Below are 26,919 nucleotides of genomic sequence, written 5' to 3'. Positions count from 1 at the left end.
GAGCAGGCAGCAGTTTGATTTTTGCAGCCAGGTGCAGAATAGAAGCTACCTAGCCCAGGCAGTGGTGCAGAGCTGCTGGAAATCTTGATGGTTTGTATTGAAGGGCTGTGAGGTCCGTGCTCTGCATGGATTCAGGACATCATGGAGAACACAGGATGTCACAGGGTACAAGAGGACAGAATTCACAGATTGTCTCTGAAAACTTCAGCCTGTATGTCTCCTGTGAGAGGGAAGCTGGGAGAAAGTGGTGGATCCCAGCAGGATAAGTCCTTTCTGTCAGGTGGAACTCCTGTGTCTGTGCATCTCTGCAGGTCCTGGGGATGCTTGTGCAACCATCAGGGCTTCAGGTATTAGTACTGCTTCCCAGAAAGCCACTTCTTAGTGGCAGGGGAGGACAGACAATCTTGTATGCTCAGTGAAGATCTCTGTGGATACTTCATCTGGGCACACAGTCCTCCTCTTCTCTGGGAGCTCTGAGAGACAGCTCTGTGTCAAATTACCCCAATTTCATCATTGCTCCATCTCTTCCTCAGGTTTCCTGCAGGAGGGTGTTATGATCTTTTTCTGAGAGCATCTCACACCATGGCTGAGAATCAGGTACGCTTCTTTAGGCCCTGCCCAAAAGGAGTGTTTGGCATCATTGCTCATAAATGGAGGTGTGCTGCAACACCAGCACAGCTGATTGTGTATTCCTGCTGATTGCTTCCAATTAACAACATCACCACCCTCATTGAATTCACGCTGTGATTTCTGCATCACCTGGGGAGAAGAGACAGGGTGCAGGTATGGGAGGGAAGCCTGTGTTTGCCAGGCTGAAAAGGACAAATGCTACTGCAATGAAGCACTCAAATCATCAGGCAATTCATTCTGCTGTTCATATTGAACCAAGAACAACATCCTGGGGAGGAAGGGAGCAGAATTTCCCTCTGACTAATGCTGCTGGATTGTGCAGGGCTGCGGGGGAACTGCCAGCCAGAGAAACCATCAGGAGGGGAAAGGAAATGGAAAGGGAATCTAATTATCCATCTGCAAAGACAGATGCTAGTCCCGACACAGGGCCCAGCCCTGGGCAGACTGATGTGGGCAGTGACGTTGCACAGACTGTTTTTATGGCGGGGCTGGGAAATGGGCTCCAGGGGGTCCCCTCTGGGATAGCAGATGGCCTAGCACACACCACAGTGAGCCGGGGGAGACTGGAAGGCACACAGCTGCTTTCGCTGGGAACAGTGGCCCGTGCTCAGCTCCGAGGGACGGCACTTTGCAGCCAGGTACAGCTGTGATGTGTGGAGGTGGAGCATGGGCAGAGCTGTGCTAGGGCAAAGGGAGGAGGGTGAGTGCATGACTCCCTCTCAGCAGGCTCATCTTGGTCAAGTGGGCTGGGGCTGCAAGCCCAGCGGTGAGGGAGGGAAGGAAGGTGGAGGTCCTGTGCACCTCTGCCATCTCAACGTGCACAAGGACTGTGCTTCATGTTACTGACAGCAGCAAGGGAGGGTGGGAAGCTGGAGCCTGGGGTCTGAGTGCTTAATGAGAGACCTGCAGGAGACCCCCTGAGAAAGAGAAGGTGTCTCTGCCTCGTTCTGCAGAGCTTTTCGAGGTTATTGCTCACTCAGTCTGAGGCCAGTTTTCTCTCCTTGGGTGCCTCCCAGAGCTGAAGGTTGCTTAAGAGAGCTGCCTTTTCCCCTTTAATTAATGGAATTTAAAATCATTTGGTGAGCTGAGTGGGCTTATTCTCCTCTCTTGTGGGCATCAGCTACTCCTAAAGTTATGGTAATTGTAGCTGGAAGACCGAGATAGAGGTTGGGAGTTCTCCCAAGACAGTTGGCTTTCATTCTCCCAATACTGTTTTCAGGAGCCTGCTGGGAGGACAGAGGGGTTAAGAAGGATCTCTGTGCAGACCTGGAAGTATCCATGAGATGGGTGGACTAGGGATGAATCAGGAGAATTTCTGCTTGAGTGAAACATCCTTTTTGTCCACTGCCTTGCTCTCCATGGTCTGTTGTCAGTGCACTGTTTGCAGGTGTGGTGCCTCAGCCTGGACTGTCTTCCCCTGTGATGCCCTTGGATTAGCTCCTGCTGGACCAGGCATGGGTATCTCACAATGCTCAGAGGCCATGATGTCCTCTCTGGTTCAGGATTCAGCCTCTTTGGTAGACAGGCCTGATCCTGCATCCCTTACTCACGTGAGCAGTCGTCTCTATTTCAAAGGGACTACTCGGTGAGTAAGGATCGCAGGATTGGGACCACTACCTGTAACTTAAACTGCACCTTCTGTAGGATCCTGTCCCCACCTTTTCTTGTTCGTTTATGTTAACATGCACCAAGAGCTTCCAAAACTGATGTTCTTGTCATTTGAATGGAGAATCTGAGAGCTGGAAGAAGCAGTACCTTTCCATTTCAGAGGATAAATCACCATTATTTTCCATTCTTTTCCACCCAACCGCTCTCAGCCCGGCCAGCTCCTGTGCCACAGAGCAATGTGTACCTGTTTGTCTCCCAAACATTGTAGTTCCTGGCTTCCAGGGCTGGCAGGACTCTGCTCTGCCTCTCCCTGCTTTTCCCAGATGTAGCTTAGTGATGAGAGGCCGGGTATCTATTTAAGCCTAATTTGTGCTGCAGAGCTGGAGGATGAATCAGAGGGAGAGATGAGCAGCAATAGTGCCGAGACTGCCGCAGACCTTCCTACACCGCCGGGTTTCCCCTCCTGTCTTAACAGGCTAAATTTGGAAAACTCTATCCCGTGCTAAAGAATGCGTTCGCAATCGGAGGAAGCAGCGAGGGCGGCAGGTTTAACCTCCCCGTTGATTTCTGTGTAGCCCTGGCCGGGGAAGCCGCCTGGGCGCTCCCCGCTCGGACACAGCCCTTGCGCGGGCCGGCTTCTCCCTCGCGCGGAACGCGCCGGTACCGCAGCGCGCCTCCTCCGCGGAGGGGAGCGGGCAGCGACCGGGACACTGCTGGGAAAGATCCGGGCAGCGACCGGGGCACTGCTGGAAAAGATCCGGGCAGCTCCACGCCGGCCCGGTTTGTGATATCTCGCAGATTATCCTAAATGGGAGCTGGGTGTGAGAAGCGCTGTGAACTCGCTCCAGAGCAAGTCACGAGTTTAAACAAGCAGGAGGCAAATTATGGTCGTCGGTCCTTTTTAAGAGCTGGAAGTGGAGGCACGGCATGAGTCACACAGTGCTTCTTGGGAAGCACGAGGCACTTCAAGTGGAAGCAGGGAGCATAAATACCTTTGAAATGGAATTTGATAGATTTCTGGAGGGATTATGTGACAAAGCAGCAGTGATCCTTGAACGGAAATTAAAGTTTGACCTGTGGGGTAGGTAAAAGAAAATATGAGATCTGGCTGCTGTGTGGATTGTGCTTGTGGCACTGGACATACAGGGGATTAATCCTGTGCTTTGGGATTTCTGCATTTCTGGTCTGGTATCTTGCCTTTTCCTTAGCATCACAGGAAGAAGCCTGGCTAAAGCATCAAGGCTGTGATGCTCCCAGAAGCTACTTACATGGAGCCTTGCTTGCAAGTTCAAGGTTAAATTATTCATTACAGTTTAGATCAGCAAAGCTTCTTCCTTTGGATCAGGTCAGCGGCATCCTCAGGGTGAGTGTGCAGCTCTGCTGGTGATGGAGCTGCAGAGTTCAGACCCGTGAGATTCATCTGTCTGAAATCAGCACTGACATTCCTTATAGTGGGAGAGGAGGCAGCAGGAGAAGGTGGTAACTGAGCCCTAGAGGTTCCTAGCTATGACCCTGCATGGAGGATATCTGCAGTTCCTCAGCCTCCATTGCCCTGGTCCAAGCTGGGAATGGGTTTGCTGCCTGCTGCTGCTCCTGTTTGACTTGTGCGAACAGCTTCTCTGGAACTGCCCTTCCCTTCGTCCTAGAAAACAGCCAGGAAGAAAATTTCCCTTCTGTGGGGAATTCTGAAAATAGCTTAGTCTTCTTCAGAGGAAAAAACATAAATGCTGTTATTACGTGACTGTGCTGACCCTGCCAAGCCACGGCTATGCAGTTTCACCAGTCTTCCATGCAGGCCACGCTGGCTGGGTGCACCCCTGGTGGGACCCTGTTGCCTGGCTCTGTGCTGCTCAAGACTGTCTCTCTGGTCAGGCTGAAGATTTTTCCTTCCATGACATGGTCCTGGTTGTTCACCAAGGACGGAGCCTGAGCACTGCAGTCCCTAGGCCATAGCATCTCTGCCAGAAAACAGCTCCCCTGTGGGTGGGGGACTTCTCTACTGTCACAGTTTGACAAGAGCTGGTCCATGCGGTGGGAAGGACTTGGTGCGCCCCAAGCCTGTGTTGCCCTTGCTGACTGTTAGGCAGGTTGGAGCTGGGCAGAGTTATGCTCTGACACTCAAAAACCTGGATCCTGCAGCCAGTTTGATCCGTGAACTGCTGCTGCAAGAGCCTGCCTGGAGAGGAGCTTAGAAGTACCAATGGAAGAAAACACTGGTTTTGCTCTAGGTCTTGGAAGTGCCAAGATTTTCTCTGCTGAGCTCTGCTGCTCACTCCACATGAGACGTCCTGAATGCTGTTTTTCTTCTTTTAAAGATGTCGTACATTGGATTTCTTGTTGGAGGAGCTGGCCAGGATTTACACTGGACATTTCCAGGGGCTGTGTGGAAAGAGAGGAGTGTGATCAGAAAGGACAGGGGCAAAACAAGATTGGCTTGGCTGTCTTTGGGAAGTTTGGACACAGACGAGCCTGAGCTAACAGCTCTGGGTGTGTCATGCGGCACATCTGAGGGACACAAACGAGTCTGTCATTTATGGTTTGTTGACTCTGAGGAGGCAAGATGAGCATCTCTAGGAGGGACAGGAGAGGCTGAGTCTGGGACCAGTTGACTGTCCTTCAGCATTTTGGAAACCATAGCATTGGCCGCAGCCTTAAGATGATCTCTGTAGCCAAGACCTATTTTTCTGGTTTTTTTTGCTAATCTGCTCTCTGAGTTGTCAGGCATGGCCTTCTGACTGGAATTCCTCCCTGGCTGCCAGTCCTGAGAGCATGTGTGATGTGTGAGAGCTCAAGGCACTCAGGAGACAGTAGTTCCTTGTTCCTCTCTGCACTGTCAGCACAGCTCCTGAGGCCATGAACAACACTGTGGTTTTATCACAACCAAATCATTGTTGACTTCATCTGTGATCCCAGCTCAGAAGAATGTTCTGATTTGGTGCAGTGGGCTTGTGGGGACACAGTGAGTCTCCATGTGCCCTTGGAAGATGCTTGTGGTTGGTGGCCATGTGGCTTGTGGCCCTCAAACAAGGGTTTTCCAAGCCCTGAGAATTAATGGGAGTTGGAGAGGGTTTGCTTGCAGCTATTGTGGTTTATAGTGTGGAAGGAAGGGGGAAACCTCCTGTTATCTCAAGAAGGTTTGGATTCACCTTGGGTGTGCCACAAGCCATTGCTCTTGCTGCCCAGTGCAGTCAGTGCAGTGCCATCACTGCTCCTCATTCGTGTGCAAGCTGCAGACCATGGTGAGGGTGTCCTCCAGACCAGGAAAGCAAGGATTAGGTGAATCTAGGAGGAACTAGAGGTGTCATGAGCATGGCCTGACCTACCACTGGGCTGGGAGACCAATGTAGGGCTGTCATCTCCCTGGGGAATGGAGCAATGCTGCAGGGCGAGGGCAGAGCTGCCAAACAGGGACATGTTATGAGCAGTGCCAATTCCTGCCACACCTGGATCTCAGTCCAGGCCTTCTGCTTGAGTGCTCCACACAGAAACAATTGGGAACAAACCTCAGTGGGTGTAATTAAGGATGCTGCTGGTAGAGCAGGGTGGTTTGGAGAAGGGCTTTGTGCATGTGATATGACAGCTATTGTATGGCAGGAGTTTTCCTCTCTGGGAGTGATCTCCTCTATTTATTTTTATCAGCCTTTAGGACCGGCAACTTCTGACATCACCTTTCCTTAGCTTGCAGGATGGCAGCATAGGTAAAACACTGGGGTTTTTTCCCCTCTTTTTTCCTTTCTACACTCACAGCTGCTCTGTGAATTCAGGCCAGTGGATCTTGTAGTGACTCAGTGCTTTATAACAGAACCTGGTGTCAGCCAGACTTGGGCTATGTGGTAAAGGCGCTGGGCTGTGGCCCAAGGTAACCAGGGCAGGCCCTGCTGGTCTGGCACTCTGTGGAGCAACTGCTGGAGACCTGCAGATCCCAGAGAAGCAGCAGGAGCTCCGGCTAAGAGCGAGGCAGGAGTATGGCTGCAGCCTGTGTGCTTCCCATTGGTGAGCTGAAAGCTGCTCAGGAACCCGTGGGGCAAGGGACAGGTTCCTCCAGCACCACCAGTGCTGTCATCTCCTGTCACTTCATTATACATGCTGTGGTATTAACCCCCCAGTTTCTGCAATGGTGTGATTATATGAAATTATCAGCTTTTGTCTTTTTCATATAAACTCCTGTTCAGTTTCTATGGCTGCACAGAAAACCTGGAAGGCAGATGTAAAAGGTAGGTTCAGAATCCAGACTTCAAATTTGAATGACTTTTCTGGTGTGCTGGGCTGTTGTTGGGCTGGGTTCATCTGCTTAATGAACACACAGATACTTCCTTATTCTGAGATGTCTTCAGAGTTTGAATGGTTGCTGTAAGGTCCAGAATACATCTGCTATTCCAATTGAATTCAGAGATGAGGCTGCAGTAGAGCCTGGACTAGACAACAGATCAGCCTACACCACGTGGAGACAGATCCACATCAACCAGGACTAGGATCTAGGGGTTATATTTGAACCCTGCTTTTTGGGAGTTTTCTGGACCCTTGAGACCTCCACCCACACAGCCAGGAGCAGCACATTTTTGGTGAGAGCAGGTTTCCTCCAGCAAACCTTTGTCTTTGCTGCATCAGGCAGGACGTATAAAAAATCCTCCAGCTGAATAGGCCCATCTGTCACGCGGAGTCACACTCATGGCAGGGACAGCATCCGGTACGTGCGCAGCCTCTCCGCGGGACACTGGCGGGGCGAGAGACATCGCCTCTGGCCTGCGGCCGCGGTGGCCTTTGTCCTGTCCTCGCTGGCAGGCTCCTCCCGCGGCACAGGCGGAGGCAGGAAATCCCGGGCAGCTGCCTGGGAGCCTGCTCGCCTTTCCTCGCCTCTCCTCGCCTCTCCTCCTCGCCTCGCCTCGGCACCGAGGCGAGCCGAGCCAGCCCTGCGTGTGTGTGCACGCGTAGGCGGGGGGGCTGCCGCATGGATTTAGCGAAGGCTGGGAGGGAACACATGGGTTGGGGTTTTTTCCCTTGGCCCGCGGTGGCTGTCCGTCCGTCCTGCCAGCCGCGGTTATGGATTCGATCATTATTCAGGAGCGGTTAGTGGAGCGGCTGCTGTCTCCCCGGACGCAGGCACAGCGAAGCCACCCGGGCAAGCTGAAGGTACAGGGATGTATTTATAGCACTGCGCGAGCCGGGGAGCAGCGGGGACAGGAGGGGGGAGGATGGTGCCCGAGAAGACGCGCGCAGCACAAGATGAGACCTCTGAGGAGCAGAGGAGCGGAAAGACGCCGGTAAGGGAGGGACGGCGGGCAGGAGAGGAGGGAGCAGCCCCGCGGGAGCAGCGCCGAGGGGGATCTCCCGCCGGGCAGCTGGGAGATGCGCGACGGTTTTGTGCGGCGCTTTGATGCAGTGATTCCCTGTCTGAATGGCGGGTGCGTGCTTGGGGGGGCTCAGGGCAGGAGTCAGCGCTATGTGTGCCCACACGCAGTCCGATTTTCGTTAATTAACAGCGCGTTAATGCTGTGCTTTGCTGGCCGGGTTCCTTCTCTTTAGCAAATGCTGGTGGGCGAGTGGTTTTGCCGATACTCCTGTGCTCAGCCCCAGGCCCGAGGAGCAGATGTCCGTGGCAGATGCCTCGGGGACTGTTTGTGTTATGAATTTATGCAGCTTTCTGCAATGAAAAGAAGCAAAGGGTCTGCCTCTCCTCCAGGGCTGGGCTGTGCTGGTTCGTGCAGACGCGGATGTGGCGGCCGTGCCTGGCCGGAGGGGAGAGGCTGGAGGAAGGGCTGCCTGCGAGGGGGCTGGATGGCTTGTGCTGAAGGCTGCGACACCGAGAGGGTCCCTTCCCCCTGAACAAGCAGTGGTGCTAGGGACCTAGCACAGCTCCATCATTTCTGGAGCTTTCTTCAGACCTTGATAGGGACTATGCTTCAAATTTGCTGTGGTCCCATGATGTTTAATTTTAGCCCTTTTGAGTAGACCCAGCAAGGCCCCTTTTATCCCCAGGCTGAACGGTAAAGTCACGTGAGATCTGGGTTGGCTTAAAGAGCGCATCCAGCAGAGATGTGAGGAGGGAATTGGGAAGGACCAGAGTGATGCAGGCTGTATCCTCCCTTGGAAGTACAGACCCCTGCCCTCAGGACCAGGGTAGCTTCTCCTCTGTGCAACAGATCCTGAGCGTTTCTATGCTGCAAACAGGGCTTGAACCTACCGGGGCTTTGTTGCTTGGCTTGAAATCCCAGGCAGAGCAGGCTGCCAGAGAGCTCTGGCCACCTCAGCCGGGTATTAGAGGATGTGAGGATGTGACATGTTGTTGTAATGTCTGGTGAACAAGAGCCTGTGTGCCAAAGGACAGTACGGGTGTGTTTTGCTTTGTGTTTTGGCCTGGGGTGCTTTGGTTTTTGACAGGGTCCCAAAGATTGGCCACAGCTCTTGGTGGCCTCTGCTGTGGTGCATGGGTGTCCCCAGGCACGTGGTATTGGGATGCCAGGGGGAACAAAGACAGCAGCATGGAGCAGGCGGAGGGAGAGGGGCTCCTTGTGCCAGAGTGCTGCTGCCTCAGCTGGCTGAGGCCCTTTCCCGACAGCTGGAGCTGGCAGGGGAAGCACAGTGCAGGAACCAGCTGTCCTGCCTTTTGTCAGCTTGATGGGACCTGGCTTGCAAGGGTCAAGAGCACGGGGAGTGGGCTGTGATGCATTTAGGAACTCCCTCAGTCCAAGCCTCTTACCTAATGAGTGGATTTCAGCTTTTCAAAACCTAGAAAGCTCCCTGCCCCCTTCAGTAGCCCTTCCAGGCTGTTACACCCCCTTGGGTGTTCTCCATCCTGTGCACAGCTGCTCTGCAGATAGTGCCTGGAGATGGTGAGTGGTGTAGAGCTTTGAACACACACATGGCTCAGGAGGCTACGTGGGCTCCTTAAGTGCCATGTTGACATTGCCGTGCTGGCAGAGGTGGTGACACGTGCCTGTCACAGAACCCGAATATGGCTGGGATAGGAGCACACTCTGAGTGTGTCAAAGCAAAGGTGAAGAACAATGAGTCAAGCCTAGAGCAGAGACTATGCTGCTGTTCCTGAGAGAGGGCTGTTCTAAGAAGGGGATCTCTCCTCACAACTCCCCTTGCATCTCTTGCCTTCACCCTTGACAGGGCTCTGCAGTGTGTCCATGGCTGGTCAGAGAGAGACATGGCTGGGAACAGGGTTTTTCCCCTCACTGGTCTGGCTGCCTCCCATAGCGAGGGAAGCCCTCCTGTAGGTGTTGCACTCAGCACTGACCTTCCTTTCTGCAAGAGAAATGACTGCATGAGTCATGGGTAAAGGGCAGTGTCCTGCACCAGCTGGGATTTGCTCATTTTGAATATCTTGATTCCACGGAGCTATGGGGAGGCAACCAGAGGTACAGCAAATCCACGCTTTCTTGGCTGGGCTGAGCAGAAACATGAGATCAGGTTCAGCCAGTTACACCTGGCAGAAGTAAGTGGAGTTGCACCAGAGCGCAGCTCCCCAGTGTCTCCATTGTCAGCCCTTAGTCACCTAGGTTAAAAACCAAACAAAAAAGGAGAAACACACCCCACGCCTCAGATATGGTTTCATTAGCATATTACTAGTACTATTTCACAGGTCAGGTCACTGGAGAGAGCAGGTGATCATTGTCTTTCCAAAGTCTGGTAAAGATCGGGGCAGGAGAAGCACAAAAGGGAAATATGTTGTGTATTTATGGTGCTTACTGGGAAACACTGAACCTTTTACTGTGAGCTGTTGGCTGTTACATGTCCACTTTGGCTGTGCTCATGGATGTGTTTTACCAGGAAGCGAAGCAGCTGGGAGACAGCCCTGGTACTGAGGGACGGGCTGGAAGCAATCTTTTCTTCCTTGCTTTTGTGACCTTGCCATGATCACGTTTCTCACTGTGCTTTGCACACCTTGTTTGCTCTTTACTGAGCCCTTTGGGTGCCAGTTTGTGGTGTCCCCCAGGCAGGCATTGCTTTGCCACGTGCAGTTTGTCAGAGCTGCCATCACTTATCACCTGGGGGTCTCGCTGCTGCTTGCTGCACTGCTGCTCTGGATGTCACTGCCTTTTAGATCAGTCATTACAAGTGCCAGTGGAGCACTTCAGTCACTCTCTAATTCTCCCCATTTCTCTGATTTCATTTTCTCTGTCCCTTCCTGCCTTTCTGGCCTGTGAGGTGGTGAAACAACATTGCTTCAGCTATGGGAGGTGAGGGAGATCAGAACCCACAATCACTCAGGGCTAAAATGACCAAGTTTCAGACCCAAACCAGACCTTAATTTCCAGAAGGCAGTGACAGTGCTAAAGGACAGAGTCCTTGGGCCATGATGACCATCAGCCACATCTTTTCCATGTGAGTGGGCAGCTCCAGAGCAGTCATAAATTGGTAGGAGGAGACTCTGTGTCTTCCCTGCTCAGTGTCCCCACTGGAACTTTGCAGTCTGTCTGACTGAGGATGCCCAGGGATTCTCACACAGGTGGACATGTAGCTGTAGAGAGTTGCTTGGGAGCAGTGTTGCCTACTTGCAGTGTGGAAATAGGTGCAAATCAGCCTTGCCCTAAGCTCGGCACGCTGGATCATACTTCGTGTTTCTTTGAGTGTGTGGCCCAGGAATGGAGATAGTCAAACTTATAACAGAGGTCTTGCCTGCTGTGTCTGGAGAATGGCTGAGGACAGTCGTGTGCTTGAAGGCATCCATGAAGTAGGAGCTTGGGCCAGTTTTGAGGAACCACTGACTCCATGGATTTGTCTGTGGTGTGAATCCCAGTGGGATGATTATTTTCAGTGATGTTGAAAAGTGGAATCTATCATGTCTCTAGCTCAGGCATTTGTGAATGGCTTAGTGTGCTTGTACAGAGCATGTGCCATGCTTGTGGCGTGGCTGTGGGTTCTGTGCTGTGAGAGTGCTCAGTGACAAGGGGCTGTGTCTGGGGCTGGTTGGGTGGTAGGAAACGCTTCAGTAACACTAAATGTGATACCCTCACCAAAATCATCTGAGCTCTGTTATCAGTATTTCCACATCTTCCACTTCCCGTTCTCCTTGAACTTCAGTCTCTTCAGAAATAACACAAGAGATTACTCAGGATTTCCTCTTATTCAGCCAGGAGTGGCTGTGACACAGCAAGAAATAATCCCCTCTCAGGTCAAGCAGAAGCTGAGCCACTGTGCCTTCCTCTAGACATGGCTCAGGACAGTGCAAGCCCCGGGGTGTTAATTACAGAGCTCTCTGTCGTGTAGCACACGTGCCTCTGGAGGGAGGGATGTAGAAATGACCTGGGGAGAGGTGAGCTGGTGACACTGCTGTGAAGGGAACCCTGCGACTGTGCAGAAGAAGCAAAGAGTTAGGAAGGTTGTCTGTCAGCAGCAGCCCTGGATGTGCTCTCTGGTGGGAATGGTGGGATGTGCCCTCTGTGCCCTCTGTGCTGGGAAGCTGCTGGAGAGCAGCTGAGCAGGGCTGTGGCTGGGAGATGTCCCTCTGTGCCCACCTGTGGGAAGGGCCAAGTCCCTGAGCCCAGAGGAGGTGTGTGCCTTGCTGCCTGCCAGGGCAGGGACCTGCCTCTCCTCCAACTCTTGGCTTTGCCTCAGGGGCTTTTTGTGTCCAACTCGCTGTCACTGTGTGAGGCTGAAGCAGAAGGGGTGGCACACCCTGACCTGCTGCCTTCCACCTCTGCCCTGTAGGACCATGAGAAGCAGTACGTGGGCTTTGCCACTCTGCCGAACCAGGTCCACCGGAAATCCGTGAAGAAGGGTTTCGACTTCACCCTGATGGTTGCAGGTGAGACTGTCCGTGGATGGAGGTGGCTGGGTCACATGGTGGGTACGTGGAGGGGACCAGCTCTCCTTGCTTCCCTTAGGTATTCCCACAGCACCTGGATCCTCCCCTCACTCCGTTCTGGTCCTTGTCTCAGGCCTTGCTTTGCTCCCCAGCCTGTGGCAGTTCTCCCACGAGGAACAGGCCCCTCCTGACCCCCTATAACCCACTCCTTCTCCTCTGGCAGTGACTGCTCTGGGTGGTAAAGGCAGGGCCAGGCAGGGACTGAGGGAAAGGAAGGAGAGGGAGAATGGGAAGAACACATTTGTACAAGGATTGAGACATTTTGCAGCAAAAATCTTCCCAATGCTGGAAGAACGTAATGCCAATAAACAGCTCCTGACAGCTCGTCTCTCTCACTTCCTCTGGCTCAGGATTCAAAGCCTTGTTCAGAGTTTTATTTGTAAGTCAATTAGTGGGTCATGTTGCTTGCTTTTTCCTCCTCCCCTTTGCACTCTGTCAATTAGGAGAGTCGGGTCTGGGCAAATCCACGCTGGTGAATAGCCTGTTCCTGACAGACCTCTACAAAGATAGAAAGCTCCTCAATGCAGAGGGTAAGTTGGGGACAAAGTGGGATGAATGGGACAGTCCTAAGAACTAGTACATTGGTTCCTTGCTGCAGCAGCTGCTACAAGCTTGGCTGGATCCCAGCCCTCTTGTTTGTGGCTCTGTTCTCCTTTGTGTCTGCAAAGGCTCTAGTATTGAGCAAAAAGGGTTTGGCTGTAGGGCTCTTCTGTCCTATGAAGGGAAGATGAGGCTGCAGAGCAGCACTATCCCTTTGGGACGAGATATTGAGATTTTTCTTTTGTTCTTGAATGCTGGAGTGCGGTAGGGATTCCCCTTCCCCAGTGACTGGACAATCTGTTCAGAACTGCCGGGCTACAGGCACTTCAGAGGTTTGTGTATCTTCTTGGAGCCTGTCTGCCTGCTGCTGGCCTCTTGCAGTACTACTCCCTTGAGTCTCCTTAGAGGATGATCTGGGGTTTTTGAAACCCGTGTTACTCCCTGTGCTCAATGATAAGGGGGAGCTGGCTTGTCATGGCTGTAAGTGGGGAGTCCCAGTGTTACTGCCTGGCTTTAACTCATGTGTTCCTGTTCAAAGAGAGGATCAACCAGACAGTGGAGATTGTCAAGCACACGGTGGACATTGAGGAGAAGGGTGTCAAGCTGAAGCTGACCATAGTGGACACACCAGGCTTTGGTGATGCTGTTAACAACACTGAGTGGTGAGCAGTGCACTGATGCCTTCCTTTTAGTCCTTGACCTCACAGTCACTAGGAGACAATACTGATGATTTTCTTTTGATTGAATTGCCCTTCCCAGCTGGAAGCCCATCACTGACTACATTGACCAGCAGTTTGAACAGTATTTCCGTGATGAGAGTGGCCTGAACCGGAAGAACATCCAGGACAACCGAGTGCATTGCTGCCTCTACTTCATCTCTCCCTTCGGGCACGGGTGGGTGCCCACCCCACTCCAGGCCTGGGGGGTGACTCAGTCCAAAGGGAAGGTGCTTGTGCCCCAGGATTGCCCTGTAGCAGCTCATACACTGCCAGGGTTGTTGGCACAGGAGAGGAGCTGTCAGGATGCTCTCCCTCTGCTAAGCATCACAGCGCTCCCTTCCCCTCACTGGCAGGACAGACTGCCTGTGAACAGGCAGAACAGATCTCCCTCAGGCCTTACAGCCTGATTTGAAATCAGGAGAAATAATGCCACGCAGACTTATATGTTCCTGTCTAGCTAAGCCTGACTGATGCATAGGAAAGGGAGTTTTAAGCTACCTCCTGTCCCTGCCGCTTGCTGGCTTGTGTGTCAGCCTAGCCTGGAGCAGCTGAAGGGACCATGTTGGCTGCCTGTGGTACAGGACAGCTGGAGGTAGACCCCAGGCTGTGGCCTGAGCAGTATTTGGCCTGCAAGGGGGCAAATACCTAGCCTGTGTCTGCATGAGACACTCAGCAACTAAAATTGGAGATGGCTTTCCTGAAAGTACAGCCCTAGCTGAGGGCTGTCCCAGCACTGCTGCAGGCTCTTGCGGCATTGCTGTCCTTTTCCCTTTGTGCTGGGAGGGTGAGAGAGGCTGGAGAGGGAGCTTCCCAGTATATCTTTGCTAACAGTGTCCCTCATCCCTGCTGCAGGCTGAGGCCTGTGGATGTTGAGTTCATGAAGGCTCTGCATGAGAAGGTCAACATTGTGCCCCTGATTGCCAAAGCCGACTGCCTGATACCCTCTGAGATCCGGAAGCTAAAAGAGAGGGTGAGATGCTCTTTCTCTACAGAGTTATATACCTAATGTGGTGGCAGGGATGGGCTGAGGAGGGAGGGGAGATGTATATATGTAATTATGTGTCTGTGTAGCATGTTTTGTGTACATATATATATATATACACACAGTATGTGCACATATAGCTGCAGCAGTGCTCTGCTGTGAGAAGGGATGTTAGCAGAGAGGTTGGCTCCAGAAGACACATCACATCCTTTTGCCATCTGTAGGCTATAGCAAACCATGGTAGCACAAACAGAGTAAACCCAGCATTTCTGTATTGTTCAGTTTTACATCTTTTTGGTTTTGTCTTGCATGGACACAGATCCGGGAAGAGATCGACAAATTTGGCATTAAAGTGTACCAGTTTCCTGAGTGTGACTCCGATGAAGATGAAGAGTTCAAGCAGCAAGACAGAGAGCTGAAGGTAAGGAGCCTGCTCAGCAGGGTCTGGAAAGTCAGGCTAATGGGTATGTGGGTCAGTCCAGAAGGAGCCAGAGCTGCCCTGCATGTGCTGAAGGCCTGTGCTACTGCTGCCCAGGGAACAGCCTTGGCTCATGTGGTAGATGGCCTGGAGAAAGTGCTGGTGTCCTTGCTGGTGCCATGAAGTCAAGTGTGGCAAGAAGACATGGCACTTCTGCTCTCCCTCCAGGCAGTGTCGGTCTTTCCTCCATCTGTCCCAGCCTGTATGTTTAAGATGAAAGCTGGGTTGTACAGCAGTTCTGAGCACCTCTTTCTGGGTGATGCCATCAGCAAGGAGGAGAGATTTTTGGGTGATTAGGCACCACAGTGCCTAGACACACTAGTTGCATTGGGGAACACAACATGATCATACAGGCATGTCTGGAGGTCCCAGCAGCCCAGTCCTGACCCCCTCCCAAGCCTGTGTGTGCATGCAAGTACAGCCTTATTTCTCCTGTCAGAGGGGGACAGTGGGCTTTGACTCCCTTCTGAGCAGAGAGGAGCACAGCCTGTACATTCCTGCTTTTGGCCTACATTGTCACACTTGCTTGGTGTCCCAGCCTCTTTGCTCTGCCATCCTTGTAGAGCTTCCCCTTAATGAAGGGATGCAGGTACCAGCAGAAACACAGCTTCCCTCAGGACAGCTGAAGTAAGGTTGGGACCTAGGCTGCCTGTACATCCCAGTGCCTTAGGCTTTGCTCTGCAACTGGTTTGTGGTGCCCTGCTCTGTGGCATGTGTGGATGTCCCTGTGCCTTTCCTACCAGCACCTTCCTCCTGCTGTTGCACTCTGCCTGAGCTTGGCCTCTGGAGAAGGGATATGTGAGCAGCCCGGGGCTGAGCTGGGCTCAGCGGTGCCTCTCGTTCCAGGAGAGCGCTCCCTTTGCCGTCATTGGCAGTAACACTGTGGTGGAGGCGAAAGGCCAGCGGGTCCGTGGACGGCTCTACCCCTGGGGCATTGTGGAAGGTAAGCATGGAGCCTGGGAGCACTGCGAGGAGGGGCAGCCAGGGATGGGGCAAGGACAGACAGGCATTTCCAACAGGGATGGCAGGGGACAGCCGGGACTGTCTGTGCCACCTTTGGCATATGGCAAGGGACAAGGGTAGAGATAGAGGCACTGGGACTGGCTCAGGAAGTCTGTTATTGGGGATATATCAGTGACCCTCCCATGGCAGACTGAAGAAGAGAGGTTCCAGTGTGAAGGGAAGAATGCCTGAGCTTTAACATGCACTAGGATGTGGCTTCTTATGAAGGAGGGGAGGCTGGGCATTGCCTGTTTAGTTTCTGGGGAGAAGCTGTTGCCCTCAGCCAAACAATCATAAACCCCACTGCACTCCCTCCTCTGCTGCTGCTCCTGTAAGTGCTGGAATTGATGGGCTGGAGGCTGTGCTGATGCACAGTGTTTGTCTCCAATTTTCTGCCTTTCTAAAGGGAGAATTTCATAAAGCCCTTAGGCAGAATAACTCTGGAATGGCTCTTGCTGCTGTTGCTGATCCCCCCATGCTGGTTTGTTGCTTTAAGACCTTGCAGCTTTAGATCCCAAAAGCTTATGTTTGCACTCATGGGCTGGCTGCTTGGGCTGCCCAGCTGTTGGCTCTGCTCCCTCAATGAGTCCAGAGGGGGCTGTGCCTGTTGGGATGCTGGCATTTGGCAGTAGGATCAACTTTGTGAACCCCTGTGCCTGATGCAGCTGGTTTTCCCCAGCCCTGCAGAGAGGCAAATGGAGATCACCCCAACAGGCACAGTGCTTCCCGCAGTGCTGTCTGGAGCCAGGCTCCCCATGGCAACAGCAGCTCTTTCAGCTCTCCATTGCCTGCTCTTAGCTTTGCCCCTCAGGGGCTGATTTTGTCTACAGGGGCCTTTTGGTAAGTCCTAAATTCTGATGAGACAAACAATTTACTTCCAGCACCAGCTGTGCTCACTGTGGTTATAACAGTGACATCCCATGTACATGGGATCCACTCTCAGGGCTCTGCTGTATGTGCTTAATTAATCCTTTTACCCAGAAAAAGTCCTGGGAGCACAGTGCCTTCAGCAGTCTGGCCACAGTGTTGAGAAGTGCAGAGCACCATTGAGGCCTGCAGCAGGGCAGTGGTGGGGGAGGATGAGGAAGGAGCCCTGGGGTGGGGTTTTAGTCCAGTCTGTGTACCCAGGAGCTGAGAAGGGCCTCCCTGGAGAGGCCTGGTGAGGTGTGATATCCAAGCACTCTTCCATTGTTGCTTCCACAGTGGAAAACCAGGCACACTGTGACTTTGTGAAGCTGCGGAACATGCTGATCCGGACACACATGCACGACCTGAAGGACGTCACCTGCGATGTCCACTATGAGAACTATCGAGCTCAGTGCATTCAGCAAATGACCAGGTGGGTCCCCACCTCTCGTGGAAGGAATGTCTCACCCTCTGTGGAGCTGGGTTGCTCTCACAACAGCTCATTGGTCAGGAGGCTGTAGGTTTGCTGGGGACTTGCTGGGCTGCAACCTCAGGAATGGCACTGGAAACTAAAATAGCAAATCCAAGCATGTTTCCCACAGCCTGAACCCATGATGAGAATGCTTCTGAGAATGCACATTCCGGTCTTAGGATTCCCCATGCAGATATAGGGAAATAGGCCTGGAGATCCTTTTGAAGAGCTGTTTCTGGCAGTGGATGAAATACATCCAGCCTAATAAAGCAGGATAAACCATCTATCTGGTGATAGCTGGGTACATTGCCGAAGAGGAATGCATTCTGTGGTCTGCAGTTATGTCCAGATGACAGCATGACCCTTGGGATGCTGCTGCCTCTCAGACAACAGAGCCCAGGCAATTAGTAAGACAACAAATCTCCAAAGGTTTCTGTGCATTGTTCTCTTTGCACTTGATTCTCCATGGTTTTAGTCAGAATGATCAGAAAACAGAGAGAACACTCGCAGGCCTTTCATTTGAGACACCTATTTTTCCTTCTCCCTTCCATGAGTGATATACTGGTGAAAAAATTTGGGTTTAAGCAGGTCTTGGCTCCTCTGTTGTGAGCCACCCCCTTCACTTCCTGCCAGCCCTGGCTGGGTAGCTCTGTGCTGCCACGTTGCAGAGCAGAACGGCTGTGCTTCAGCAAGGAGCAGCCCTGCATGTGTGCTGACATGCAGGTTGGCACATTCTCTGACACACAGTGTATCCCAGTACTTTTGCATAGCAGACAAGCCTGTTTCTTTCAGCAGCAAGTAGATAGAGTCCCAAAATAACTGTTAAATGCTAGAGCTGGGTGGGCAGCATCACAGCTGCTATTTAGGTAGGCTGTGTGTCTATTAAAAGAAGAGCATGCTGAAAAAGAAGTTGCTAAGCTTAGAGAAAGCTTCAGTTTGGGACCGTTTCTCATGCCATGATTAGTTCCTTGCCAGTGAGCAGGTCTCACAAAACCAGAACAGGGCCATTTCTAGAGTAATTTTGGTAGGAGGTCCCAAGCTCCAGGGCTGGAATTGTCTCAATAATGAGCCAATGGTGACTCCAAGTGGTGAATGCCTGCAAGTGGCATCTTGAAGTTCCAATTTCAGCCCAGACTTCTTTGGCTACTGCCATTCCCTCCTCGTCCTGAGAGCTCCTGTCTTTTGGAAGAAAATCACCTCCTTCCTGTGTTCCCTACCTGCAGTCATGGGCACCCTAGCCCTCAATCAGTGCTGCTGTGCTATGCCTGTCTCATGCCTCCCACCTCCTGAACAGGAGGTCTCATTCTCCATCTGAGTGCATGCCACACCTCTGGGTGGATTACCCCACAGCCCTTCCACCTCTCTGGGTGCATGATGCTGCATTGTTCGGTGGGTCTGTCATGGGGAGTGGCAGTCATTGTGTGGTGACACCAAAGCCAGCCAGCCTGAACCACAACTGACTGCTCTTCCCTCCTTTTTCCATCTCTCTAGCAAGCTGACTCAGGACAACAGGATAGAAAGCCCAATTCCTATCCTGCCTCTCCCAACACCAGATACTGAGACAGAGAAGCTGATCAAGATGAAGGATGAGGAGGTGAGTAAGCTTTCTGCCTGTGCCTCCTGGATGCTGGAGCTGGAATCCAAGGAGTTTCTCCAGGGTTGCCCCACAGAGGCTCTCTTGAGGCTTCCCACTCCTGCGTCCCACCATCGTGGGCTCCTGGGGTGGAGAGCAGGGTGTGGAAGCTGTGGCTTCCTCAGTCCAGGAAACATAGATCCATTCCACCCCAGACACAGGTGCCTCTGTGCCCTGGCAGGAGTTAAATACTCCCTGAGGTGTCCCTTTGTCAGCTCCAAGGGGCTGCCCCAGTGTGGATCCACAGGTCCCTTCCTGACTCTCTCTTCTTTGTCTCCTGCAGTTACGGCGGATGCAAGAGATGCTGCAGAAGATGCAGCAGCAGATGCAGGATCAGTGAGAGGCAGGTACCCAGAGGGCAGAGGGAATCCCCCAGTGACCATCTGAGACCTGGCAAGAGCTGTGAACGTGTAGAAAAGGTTTCCTGTTGTATAGACACTTGTGGGCAAGAGCTGCACCCGCACCCTCTAATTTATTAGCAGCAGTGCTGGCTTTTCAACCAGCTGGATTGTGGAGGAGGCTGTTCACTTAACAGTTTACTGATGTGTATTTCTTTTTTAATAATTATTCTTTAATTTCTTTTTTTTCTTTTTTTTTTCTTTTTTTTTTTTTAAGAAACTAGCCTGGGAAGTCTCTAAGGCATCCTAAAAAAAAAAAAGAAAACAAAAAGATCTCCCTTACCCCTTTCCTGTGTACTAATCTCTTGTTTGGGAATGCTCTGGTATTTAAAGTCCTGGTTTCTCTGGTGTACAAACTTAAAGAGTATCTGTGTCAATGCACGTAAGTGTTTACTCCCAACTGAGGTGCTGTGTCCTTGTCCTTGTTCCCCTTGTCTGGGGCCAGCACAAACATTGTAAAGGCAGCCATATCCTCCTGTGAGTTTGACCTGTGCTGCTTGGGCTTCTCAGCCTGGGGACAGTGCTGGCCCAGAGAGCTGAGGCTGGGGGTTTCTCTGTGCACTGACCTGCTCAGGAGTCCTGATGATTGCCTGGTATCCTTTCCAGGTTTTTATGGGTTTTTTGTTTAGTTGGTTGGTTTTGTTCTTCCTGTCAAGAAAACTCCAGGATATTTGCACTGAGCAGCAAGAGACTGAGTGTCTCGAGGTTGGTTAGAAGAAAACTTCTCTCAGTTATGTCTTTCTGGCAGAGAGGTGGAGTTGCTGACTATTGCCTGCAAGGAGGTGATGGGAGTGAGCATCTTCCCTGCCATGGTTTCCTCCTGCAGCAGGCTGGAGGCATTGGTAGAGGAACCCCAAGGCCCTGCAGTAGCTGGGTGAGGGTGTTTCATGGTTTAGCTCTGGTCATCAGCTGCAATGTGTCTTCAGTGTCTGCTCTGAAAAGCACTGTGATGTCCAGAGTGCTTGGCCAAGGATGCTTTGGAAGGGGGAGAAACCCCAGGGCTGAAATCCAACCCCAACTGCAGACCTGTTCCCTACCCCCAAGCTTTGCAGTCCCATGAGCACTTTGCTGGCTCCAAGCTTTTCCTGGGGGAAAAGTGCAGTTGTTGTAGGCCTGTACCTGAGATCTGCAGGCAGCTTGTGTGGGCAGGTGTTGGGGCAGCCTGGCAGGTGCAGAACTGTCACTGCATGGGGCTGAGCACAACCCAGCGGGCTTGGCTCTTGCTCCCCTGCCCTCCTCCCGGGCACTCAGCCCTTTTCCCCCTCCTTGTTCCTAGGCTCTTCCTGTCCTAGTGCTGGGAAGGCTGGTGGGTCTGCTGGGCAGAGATAAAAGCACTCTTTGGGCAGCAGCTCCTGTCCTGTTCTTGCTTCCTGCAGTATTTTTAACTTGAGTCCAGCCAGAGCAGAGCCCTGGAGTGTGATGTGCCTGGCAGGGCAGGGCTCGCCAGCAACACTGCCATGCTTGCAGGAGTCAGGGCTGTTGGAGGGAGAGACACTTGGCTCTTCCCTCTGACTCCAGGGAGTGCTGCCATGGGCTGGGCCCTTCTGCTCCTTGGCTGATTCCTCTGTCCCCTTTCCCCTTTTGTATCTGCTCCTCCATCTCTGGCTCTCCCCAGTAGATCTCCCTGGGTAGGAAGCACAGTGTTGGCCAGGAATAGCCAGGCCCTAGCTTCTGTTATTTGTCTGATTCCTCTGAGGGGCTTTAGATTCCTGGTCAGGGTTTGTCCAGGTGGTGAGTAGGTTGGCTGGTTCCAGTTATTCACTGTACAGAGCCTCTGCTTAGCCAGAGCATGGGCTGTAGGGGCAGGGGAGAGATCCTGGCACCATGTGGAAGGACAAAGTGAGGATGGAAGCTCTTTGACAGAACTGTGCAAGCTGGGCAAGAGCAGTATCCAACAATGTTTAGGTTTTTTCTTCCATGCTCCCCTTTTTTAGGCTCATAAATGGCAGTGCCTTCCTTGGAGAGCAGAAAGATTCAGCTTGGCTTCAACAACATGAAGGACCAAGGCACCTGAGAGGATATATAACCTTTCTTTGCATGATGTGCTTACTTGAGCAGTGGAGTAGCCTGAAACAGGAGTTTCCTCTAGGTTTTCTGAAAAGATGGATAGCTTGAGTTCTCAGCTTTGTCTGTGCTTGTGTAACAGGAAACATCTTGAATACCTGCCCCCTCTTTTCTTACACTAATCTTGTTGGTGAGGAGGATGTTCTGTTGCAAATGAGCCCTGTCCACCTGGAGATTTTCCTCCTCCAAACAGATTCATTCCTAGAAGATAAAGGAGACCTTTTTCCTTTAGCATAGGCACAGAGCAGTTGACAACTTTCATGCTAGGTTGTGCACAGAGGTGCTGTGTGCTGGTGAGAGCACAGGGTACACTGGCAGGCAGGGCTGCTGAGGGTGGCTCTGCCCATCCCTCCATGTGAGGAAGTCTCCATCAGCTCAGTGCACGTGGCTCCTACACCAAGTCAAGAGTCACAAGCCTGTCCTCTACAGAGAGCTGAAGCCTTTGGCTGGAAAAGATGGTTCAGGTTGCATTTAGGAAAAAACACACAGGAGTGAGGCACCAGAGATGGCTTCTAAAAGAGGGGTTGGTGGTACCACTGAAATCATCTCTCTGTGTAGGAGGTTCCCTGCCCAGAGTGCCAGAGTTTGGGGACTGTTTGGAAAGGGATTAGAGACTGATTTTGGGAGACACCAGGGATTCAGATTCTGGCCTGGAAGGTGGCATCTGTTTATTTAAGGAGTGTGTTGTCCTGTGACATCAGTTCTCAGAGTAAGTGGAGAAGAGACTCCTGAACACATGGAGCTTGGCCATGTGGCTCTGGCAGTGAGAAGTGTGGATAGGAAAGTAATTTAACACCTCCCCTCACGCAACCCTCCACGGCCTCACATGCGATCCCTGCACCCCCCAGCACATTCCCATGCCTCTGCCAAGCTTTGCCCTGCTGAGTGAGTGGCTGCAGGGATGGTGTCCCACCCCACAGCTATCCCAGGCTGCAGCTGGGGCTGTCGATACATCTTGGCCCCTGTGCCTGACAGGATGGATCCATGGCATGAACTCCTTGTGTGCCGCTGCTGTGCTGGTCCTGCCTGTGCAGTCCTTGCTGCCTCCTTGCATGCCTCCCCTCCAAGGAGGGGATCCCACTCCTCGTGCTCTGCAATGGCATTCCCTGCTCTTCCTCACAAACTCTGCTGTGCTTTAATGCTGGCTTGCTCCTGCCATGCACCTTCCTCACCCCCTGCTCCATTCCTAGGCTCTTTGTTTCCTGTCCATCTGTTGGGTTATTATAATTATATTTTTTTGTAAATTTCTGTTTGAACATTTTGTCATTGTGAACAAAGAAAATGAAACCTTTTAAAACATATCCATTTTATTAAATGATTATTGTTATTATTATTAATGTTTACTACCTGAATTGATCAGTGAAATAAATACATTCAAAAACCCAACCTCTTTCTGTTTAATTTTCAGCTTCCTTGAGCAGCATTGGTGATACATTATGGGCAGGAGAGAACAAAACTGACCCTCTTTCTCCTTTTATCTAATTCTGTCAGAGCAGGCTCTAGTCAGGGCTTCATGCATGGAATTTCTGGCCTGTTCATTCCAGAAGCTAGCAAGATGATCTTGAAGCTTCTTCTATCTTCAGGCTTCCCCTAGGAGTGGTTTTTAAATCAACAATGGGCAGCTGGGCAAGATCTAGTCCCAGGAAATCCAGTTTGTAAGTAGCCAGAGCAGCACTGCCAAGTCTGCTGCATGCAGAGCCACTATGGGTCTGGCTCTAGATCAGCTCCATGCCACACCTGGCCTGAACACCTGCCTGTGAATAAACATAGCACCAAATGCATAAGATGAGGTAAGTTTGCTGAACAAACTTACCCTGTGGTAGTCGAGCTGCTTCCAAGTGGATAGCAGGCCCTGCAGGGAAAGCTGGGTTAGTTGGTTGGCCTAGGATCTCTTTCCCACTCTGCCTGGCCAGTGAAACAACTGGAATGATCTGCTCCAATTATGTAGAAATTTAAAATTTAATTGTTATCTTTAGAGCCCGTGGTTAGGGCCACATTCTGCCATTGTTGGCTGAGCACATTCAGGGCATTCTTCCTTTTTGCTCTCTAGAATGTCCACAGGATGAGGTAACAGAGAGTTGGGTTCAATGGGGCAACAGTTTCACAACTTATTTCTTGTGGCCTTAGGCTAAGGAGTGTAGTGTATGCCTGGTCAGGCTGATGACAGAGAAATGTCTGTGAAGATGTGATGGCCTTGAGAAGACATGATTCTACCTGAATGTAGTTCTGACCCTTGGATTTACCTGTTCAAGTATATGTATAATGCAGCTTCTGAATAAAGCAGGTCTTTCTCAGTAATACACACTGCACTTGCCAAGAGCTGTGGGCTCACTTGGCTGCCCAAAGAGCAGTTCCTCAGAGCACTGTCTTTCCCAGTCTGTTTGCCTTCCTGTAAATCCAACTAGTTTGTTTTGATGTAGACAGTGAAATGCCAAGAGTTATGTTTGCCCCCTATAATGATAATGAGAGGATGCAAGTGTCTGAAGAATCTTCCTCTGGAAAAATAGATGGTCTGGAAGTCCATTTGCATCAGCAGATCTTTCACAAAAAAGTAGGAGTAGATTTGTGTTGCTGCTTCAAGGGAAACCTGAGGGTCAGCACCCAGAAAGTGCTAGGTGTCACCACACTGCCAAGTTTTCCTCATGAGATGGGAAACCAAAGGCTGCAGTGCTCAGGGATTATGAAGGTGATGTTACTGGTTCATACCAGTCGCAAGTGTATTTTGAGTACTATGTAATTGAGACTTTGTGATATTTCTTTTGGGCTGAGGCTGTGGGCCCAGAATCACAGTTATCAGTACTGGCAGCATCTCTGCCAGCAAACGTCTTCTTGTGAGCAGTGTCAGCTCCTATTTCTTGGAAGGCTTGCTCAATGAAGCCTCAGCTTCTGGTGACATGCAGCAGACTTGCAGGAAGGCCTCATGTGGGAGGTGTCCCTGGGATGAGCATGACCCTTATCTTGCCAGCCAGCTGCAAGGATATTATCCGGGAACACAGCTATGCACAAGCTCTTGCACTGGCTGGACTGCCTTGAGACCTTCCTCTTGTGTTGTAAAGCCAGCAAGAAAGCAAGGATTGAACTACTCTGGTAAGTTAACAATGGTACCTTCTGCTCTTTATTTTGTGTTTAATTTATTGACAGCACAGAAAATTGCTGCCTTGTTGCAGGTATGTGTAGTTGTTCTGTAGAAGTTACAGCAGCTCGTGTTCAGCAGTGGCATGAGACTCTAACATAAAGACAACTTGCTGACCCATGTCTCCCAGCACAGTCACAGCCCCAGAATGGGATTATTCACCTGCTGCAGCAGTGTCTAGCATGAAAAACTCCACTGACCTCCACCCTCGGTGGTCAGCACCCTCTCTGCAGCCAAAGATTGTTTATCACTTCTTTTCAGGACTGCAAAGGCTGTTTTTTACTCATGGTAACAGTAAACTTATTTCTGAATCTCCTCTTGTAGTTTGCATGAACAATGTTTTCCTTACAGATGTAATTCAGATCTATGATAAGGCACGAGCATTTTGCATTTTCATATTCTAGTTTTTGATTCCTTGACAGAAATTTTCATGGCTACCCTGGTAATTCACCTCTAGTAATGCTGAAAACACAAGCAGCTTTGTACACTTCTGAGGACTAAAAATGTATTTGATGGCTGCAGCTAAGCCTTCAGTAGCCATGTATTCATATCCCTCCTCAAATCCAGGGTTGGAAGACCATGAAAATTCCTTCTCCTATAATGAGAGACCAAGAATTTGCTGTCTTTTAACTCTGTTCTTTTCAGAGCTCTCATGTCTCCTGTGAAGGACACCAAATTCACCCAACTTTAGAAACTCATCCTCAGAACAAAACAACAGAAGATCTGGGCTGTAGTGTCAGCCCTAGAGTGCGTGGTGCCTGCTTGTCTGGTCTCTGCCTCAAACAGTCTCACCAGGGAAGTGTTTGCAGGTGAAAATGAATAGTGGAGTTCTCTTGTCCCTCCTTGGCTTCCTCCCACTTGTGACACCCACATGCCCTGTGCCATGCAAGTGCACTGCCACCATTACTGACTGCTCCTCGAAGGACCTGACTGTAGAAAACCTGCCTGTTGCTTTCCGTCCTTCAGCTGAAATGATCCACCTCAGTCACAACAAGCTCACCTCTATTCCCAATGGGCTCTTTGACAACCTGAGGAGCCTCCAGGTAGTTTACCTGCAGGGCAACCCTTGGGAATGCTCCTGTGACATCCTCTACCTGCGCTCGTGGCTCCAGTGGCAGCAGAACCGGAGTCTGTACAGGGATGTGAGATGCAGCTCCCCAGCGTACCTGCAGGGCAGGATCATTGCCTACCTGACAGAAGATGAGATTGTCTCCACATGCCAGCAATGGTACTGCAGCCTGGCTCTCTTCTCTCAGATCTCTCTCTTCATCCTCCTTTTTCTCCAGGGTATCTTGGTTATCTTCATCATTGTCTACCTGCAGAAATTTCGGAGAATGACCGCTGAAGCCCGGAGCACCACCCGAGAGCTACAGCAGCAGGTAGACCCTTGGGTATCTTCTTCAATAAACCCCTATGACAATGATTAACATCACAAGACAGAAGACTCTCCTCCCTTTGGGGGATGCTGTGCCAAGGTCCTTGTGCCAAAGTTTGTGATATCCAGAGGGGACAATTCAGTGCAGCATCTGATCCTGACTGCAGTATGAAGCAGGACTTGAACTGATCAGATGTTTGCTGTGTTCCTAAAGAATCAGTCTTGTGTTTTTTTCAATGCTTTAAATTCTTTAGCATTATCTTGACTGCTTTGCTGAGCTGGAAATGGTTCTGGTTTGGTAGACTAAGGAAATTGTAAACTACAGTAACCAGAACTGACTTAAACAGCTCATAAGCTCATGGGGGCTCCATTGCTCCATCCCTCCTCTCTGACAGTATTCCAGCCACAATTCCCAGGATACTTCTGGTTGTGCTGGGTCAGGTGAGGACAGAGCAAACAGTTCTCAAGTACTGAGCTAGGACAAGGGAGAAATATAGTTTCCTTCTGCTACCACACACTTCATTAAGAACTTTGCACATGTGATTTAGCCTTCTCCTGCCTTGGTTTCCCACCAGTAAAAAGGAAAGAAAATACCTTCTTGCTTGATGCATCTTTTTCTATGTTCCTCTGAGGGAGGGAATGTTTAGAAGCCCATTCATTTTACCTTATCTGTATTCCTTTTAATCTACTTGTAGTTTTAATACTGACTTCAGGTGAGTGAGACTGGGGCCATGAATGTTTATGAGAAATTCATCCTGAAGCCAAGAGTTGTTTGACTGTGCCTGTATGGCACCTGACACAAGAGATCTGGTCTTCAGAGATTCAAACTGCAAACCCTACTGATGCGGCTACTGCTGTTTATGGTGTCCTTCACTTATTTTTGAAATGAAGCAAAATTGAAATAAAATAATGATGCCTGATGATGTAAATGGCTTATTTTTCTATTCTACACTGGGTGTCTTGCATGATGTTGTGCTCTCTGGAGTTCCTCACACTCAGGCTTTATGCCAAGCAAAACAAACCCTGAGGGCAGGTGGAGAAGTTACCGGAGTGCACTGTAGGTTTAAACTTTGGCAGCTGCTGGCTTCCACCATGGGCCAGGAGAATCAAGGAGTTTCTTCTAGTGCCATGCTCGTTGTTTTGTGATGCACCTGGAAAGGAGAGG

General features: G+C 51.1%; 2 protein-coding genes across 5 annotated transcripts in view; both read left to right on the top strand.

Moving 5' to 3' along the window:
* Nucleotides 1-22,632, top strand: part of SEPTIN5 (septin 5) — a 43,342-nt gene extending 20,710 nt beyond the window's left edge. The window contains exons 1-11 of one of the 4 annotated variants that reach the window (XM_085075832.1): nucleotides 534-597; nucleotides 11,896-11,992; nucleotides 12,496-12,582; nucleotides 13,131-13,254; nucleotides 13,352-13,486; nucleotides 14,164-14,281; nucleotides 14,613-14,714; nucleotides 15,618-15,714; nucleotides 16,977-17,112; nucleotides 18,643-18,745; nucleotides 19,068-22,632. In XM_085075832.1, coding sequence (XP_084931958.1) covers nucleotides 583-597; nucleotides 11,896-11,992; nucleotides 12,496-12,582; nucleotides 13,131-13,254; nucleotides 13,352-13,486; nucleotides 14,164-14,281; nucleotides 14,613-14,714; nucleotides 15,618-15,714; nucleotides 16,977-17,112; nucleotides 18,643-18,745; nucleotides 19,068-19,124 — 1,071 coding nt within the window. In that variant the 5' untranslated portion in view covers nucleotides 534-582 and the 3' untranslated portion in view covers nucleotides 19,125-22,632. The other 3 variants (XM_085075829.1, XM_085075830.1, XM_085075831.1) reach the window with 3 other exon arrangements.
* A 632-nt stretch (nucleotides 22,633-23,264) lies between these two features.
* On the top strand, nucleotides 23,265-26,683 carry GP1BB (glycoprotein Ib platelet subunit beta). Its single transcript, XM_085075828.1, has 2 exons — nucleotides 23,265-24,333; nucleotides 25,025-26,683. Exon 2 carries the CDS (start codon nucleotides 25,195-25,197, stop codon nucleotides 25,804-25,806), a length of 612 nt encoding a protein of 203 aa, XP_084931954.1. The 5' UTR covers nucleotides 23,265-24,333; nucleotides 25,025-25,194; the 3' UTR covers nucleotides 25,807-26,683.
* Nucleotides 26,684-26,919: the final 236 nt, after the last annotated feature.

This window comes from Lichenostomus cassidix, chromosome 15 (genome assembly GCF_008360975.1).
Source record: "Lichenostomus cassidix isolate B80296 chromosome 15, HeHo_3.0, whole genome shotgun sequence".
In the NCBI taxonomy this organism is placed as follows: Eukaryota; Metazoa; Chordata; class Aves; order Passeriformes; family Meliphagidae; genus Lichenostomus; species Lichenostomus cassidix.
Note: the sequence above shows the minus strand (reverse complement) of the source record. Positions and strands in the feature narration are given on the sequence as shown.